Source organism: Palaemon carinicauda, chromosome 28 (assembly GCF_036898095.1).
Source record: "Palaemon carinicauda isolate YSFRI2023 chromosome 28, ASM3689809v2, whole genome shotgun sequence".
In the NCBI taxonomy this organism is placed as follows: domain Eukaryota; kingdom Metazoa; phylum Arthropoda; class Malacostraca; order Decapoda; family Palaemonidae; genus Palaemon; species Palaemon carinicauda.
In genome coordinates this window covers 10,756,273-10,761,272 of record NC_090752.1, presented here as the reverse complement: position 1 = coordinate 10,761,272, position 5,000 = coordinate 10,756,273, and the positions used below count along the sequence as shown (strand labels likewise).

The 5,000-nt window shown below is 38.2% G+C and overlaps 1 protein-coding gene across 1 annotated transcript in view; it reads left to right on the top strand.

Moving 5' to 3' along the window:
- LOC137621456 (insulin gene enhancer protein ISL-1-like) overlaps positions 1–5,000 on the top strand; it is a 56,935-nt gene that overhangs the window by 35,989 nt on the left and 15,946 nt on the right. Inside the window, 1 exon segment of the mRNA XM_068351775.1 lies at positions 1,432–1,600. Coding sequence (XP_068207876.1) covers positions 1,432–1,600 — 169 coding nt within the window.

Below are 5,000 nucleotides of genomic sequence, written 5' to 3'. Positions count from 1 at the left end.
TTAAAAAAAAAAGAGTTTGAATATATCAAAAACATCTTTAAATGCGTTCATCCAATTACAGCATTAAATTTTCAAGATGATGTAGTTCATTAGACATTTCACATTTTATTTAGAAGAACAAACCCTTCCAGCCATTTATATGAAAATAAAAGATTTTTCAGATTCGGTGTACTGGTTAAGCTACTTAATAATAATAACGCCCGGATAACATCACCGTTACCAACCATTTTTACTCAGCGAGGTAACTAAGAAACAAGGTCTATACAAAGTTAATTATTCAACTAACATTTCTAGCGTCCCAAGCCCTCCCTCTATCCCCCCCCCCTCCACCCGGCCTGACTTCCCAAACATACAGGACTAAAACCAAAAGAAAAGAACTGGAATGATAAAGGGGGGGGGGGCATCAAACGTAGGAGACATTACACACTAGGAGATAAAATTGAAGAATTTGAAGTAAAGGACATACTACACTGTTTTGTGTGTGTGTGTGGGGGGGGGGGTCATTGAGGAGGGAGATGACATGTAAAGTAGAAGGGGGCACTTATAGTAAAAGGGGGCATTTAAAGTTAAAATGGGACAGCTAAAGTAGAAAGGATACACCTTAAGTAGAGGGGGCATTGATGTATAAAGGAGACATCTAAGTAGAAGGTGACATCCAAGTAGAAGGGGACATGTAAGAAGAAGGTGACATCTAAGTAGAAGGGGACATCTAAGTAGAGGGGACATCTAAGTAGAGGCGGACCTAAAGTAGAATAAGTCATCTAAAGTAGAAGGGGACATCTAAGTAGAGGGGGAACGCCTAAAGTTGAAGGGCACACCTAAACTAGAAGGGGACACCTAGAGTAGAAGGGAACATCTAAAGTAGAAGGTGACATCAAAAGTAGAAGGGAACACCTAAAGTAGAAGGGGACACCTAAAGTAGAAGGGAGACGCCTAAAGTAGAAGGGAACATCTAAAGTTGAAGGGGACATCAAAAGTAGAAAGGAACATCTACAGCAGAGGGGAACATCTACAATAGAAGGAGATGCCTAAAGTAGAGGGGAGACGCCTAAAGTAGAACGGAACATCTAAAGTAGAAGGGGACATTAAAAGTAGAAAGGAACATTTACAGCAGAGGGGAACATCTACAGTAGAAGGGGACACCTAAAGTAGAAGGTAACATCTAAAGCGGAAGGGAGACGCCTAAAGTAGAAGGGAGCATCTAAAGCAGAGGGGAACATCTACAGTAGAAGGGGAACATCAACAATAGAAGGGGAACATCTACAATAGAAGGGGATACTTAAAGTAGAAGGGGACATCACGACACAAGGGAACCTGGGTGTAACTGGAGAGAGAAGGGTAAGCACTATGTGGGACAAACCTCCACCTATTTTAACTCTAATATTCTCTAATAATATTTACTTAAATTAATTTTTTACTCGTCTACTGTAGGACTTGCTACGCCGCCAACTGCCGTCCCGACGCCCTCATGAAGGAGCAACTGGTGGAGATGACAGGATTGTCCCCCCGGGTGATTCGAGTGTGGTTCCAGAACAAGAGGTGCAAGGACAAAAAGCGCTCCATACTCATGAAACAAATGCAACAGGAAAAGGTATGTGAGGTGAGCCGTAATTTACTTGGGTTATTTGTTGTAGCATGTAAGGTTTTTTTCGCACCTCTCTCTCTCTCTCTCTCTCTCTCTCTCTCTCACTAACATATATTCTTATCTTTTCATTATGTCTTTATTCATGCATGCGATGATGCACGCATTAACGGTCAAAAGTGTATATATTTATATTTTTGTTCCCGGAACTAACCTTTTACTCCACAGACATACATATACACACATATGATCTGACACTTATGCATATTTGTAAATGTACACATTTCAAACATCGAGACGTTTGTCACTATATTTGAGAAAACAAAATAATTACAGTTCCAGTTGAAAAAAAAATAACCCATGTATAGTGTTATACTATTGTTACCTCCCCTTAACCCTCTATTTCTGTTTAGACCAAATTTTCAAGACACGAGAGCAATGATTCTAAAAAGCATTTCACTAACAATACTTTAAGTAGTTACATTAAGTTTCTGTATGGTACTGTGCAACGCTGTTTATTACGATGCCAATGTTTAACTGCATTCATCATCATCTACTACGCCTATTGACGCAAAGGGCCTCGGTTAGATTTCGCCAGTCGTCGTTATCTTGAGCTTTTAATTCAATACTTCTCCATTCATCTTCTCCCAAAACAACCGCCAGGATTCCTGTGTTTGTCGTCAGGTACCTGAGAATCTAGCAAACACAATTTTGAGTTAAAAAATAAATTGCTTGGCTCTCTTGATCAGACACGGACACTGTCAGTCAACGCATTTTGAGAACTAATTATCTGGCCGCTTCAGTAGCTCGCAACTATTTATTGGTTTCCCAAAGCACCTTGATCTATCATAAAATTCTAATGAGTTCATAATGCAGTTAATAATCCCATATTAACTGCATTAGCAATTCAATAAAATTTCATTATAAATCAAGGTTCTTTGGGAAACCAATATATAGTTGGGAACTACTGAAGAGGACTGAGAATTAGTTCTCAAAATATGTTGACTGACTGTCTGTGACTGGTCAAAAGTACCAAGCAATCTATTTTTTTCAAGTTAAAATTGTGTTTGCCAAATTCTCAGGCACGGACCTATCGACAAACATAGGAGTCCTGGCGGGTGTTTTGGTTCCTACCAAGGTATAAAATATATATTTTAGAGTATGTGAAGTGCAGATGTATCCCAAAGCGTAGATTAGAGTTACACACTATAACAACTAAAGCTTATGCTTTATCAAATTGATTTTCTCAAGTTTGCACAAAGAGTTTGCTCGTTAATGGAATACTCCTTCATTTCGATACAGGATTAACATACTTTAGCGTTGTAGAATCATAGATAATGCACACGCATGTTAGCAGTAGGCTAATAGTGGCGTCCATTACAGAAATTATTTTTTCTTAAATTAACACATTCTAAACAATCTTGATTTTAATTTGTTTGATAAACAAAAACATTTAAATATCTCTATCCAACATTCTGGCAAATCATATGAATTAAAAGCAACTTTTAGAAAACATAACACATACAAAGCAGTCCCTCAAACAACCAGGTTTTCAATTACGACTTCCAAAAATCAATTTATTTCCCCCGACACACACACACACACACACATGGGAACAAACCCGAATCGCCTTAGACTAACCAAATAGACGACCATCTCAAACACACGCAGGCAAACATCGGGAGGACGATCAAAAGAGGCCACCATATGCAAACATGGCAATCCTTATATGGTCACATCGGTCCATTTCAAACCCTAATCACCCTTGTAGCACTTTCTTGAGAGCAGGTCGTGGTCTCTTGTATGAATTTCGTCAAGGGCGGTGCTAATTTAACACGTGAGGTACTCCAGCGTCAGGGATGAAGAGCAAGGTTGGGAGGCAGTAGGTGCACTGCAGAAATAAATAAAAAAATAGTGTATATATATATACATATATATATATATATATATATATATACACACGTGACCTGTCAAAAATGTCTGCTAAATGTTTGGATAAATATGCACACACGAGCAACCCCCCTCATCATGGTATGACTATTTCTTCTGTCCCTACCCGGGGGACGGGGAGAGCTGAGCGTGACCGTAATATAATTATATATATATATATATATACATATATATATATACATATATACAGTATATATATAATATATATATATATAAATATTATATATAATAAATATATATATATATATATATATATATACATACAGATGCTTGCTCTTCATTATATAGGGAATATAATCACATGATACAAAACAATTAATCATTATTAAAAACATTTAAATTAATCCAATAGAAAAATAATCTATACATGCATATTAGCAGCGGAAGCTTGTTCATAGTCAATATGAAAGAAAATAAAGCCATAATATAAAGGAAACTAATTAGAACAAATATGAATAATATTCATGTACACAACGTGTGATCATAAATCAAGTAACCAGAAGTATACAATAAGGAAAATATTCGCCATAAATTAGAAAAATAAGAAACAAAAGCAGATGAGGACAGCAGAAATGATAGAAAGAAACCGCCAGCGGACGGTGTTTAGCTTTACGTTGGCTGGTCAGATCAGGTAACATTGTGGGGGGTGGGAAGGATGGGGGGGGTGGAAGGAGGAGGGTCAACAAGTCACTGAACACCATACCTAACCCCCCCCCCTCCCCCCTTTCCACCCCCACCGTAAGCCTCCCTTAATGCGACTCTTATATACGACCGCCGATGGACGTCGAAGTCTCGAGATAACCAACCCCCCTTAGAGAGAGAGAGAGAGAGAGAGAGAGAGAGAGAGAGAGAGAGCGTTAAAAAGATACACATTTTGTCTGCCTCTCTCTCTCGTTTTTCCCTAACCATCGCAAACTTCAATGAAACCGTCCGGCGGGTGGATGTTTGACCGGCAATTCAAGTCTAAAGACCCAAGTCATTAGGAAGCGGAGTCAATATTTGGCTGAAAATTTGACGCGCGAGATCTTGCTGGTCGCTTTAGAGGTTAGCCCGCTCTTCTTCTCGATTTTTTTTTCCTTTTTTTTTTTTTATCATCTACCGCCACTTATATCGACTCTCCTCCTTCCTCCAACTTTCCTCCCCCCTCCCTCCGATGCTCTATATGTCTATCATCCCCTTCCCCCCCTTCCCCTAGTTATCCATCTAACTGCTAATTATACCTTTTTTTTTTTTTTTGGTATGAAATCAATTTCATTCGTGTTCAAGCTTTTATTCCATTAAATTCCTGTTTGACTTATATCAAGACTTCCGATACTAATGCTGTTGGTGCTACTACCGCTGTTAATGATAATGATCATAACCGATACTAATGATAATGGTAATAACTGATATTGATATTCACGGTAATAATAAAGATAATAAGGGATACTGGTATTTAAGTTAATGATAATGGTAACAATTTAAATGG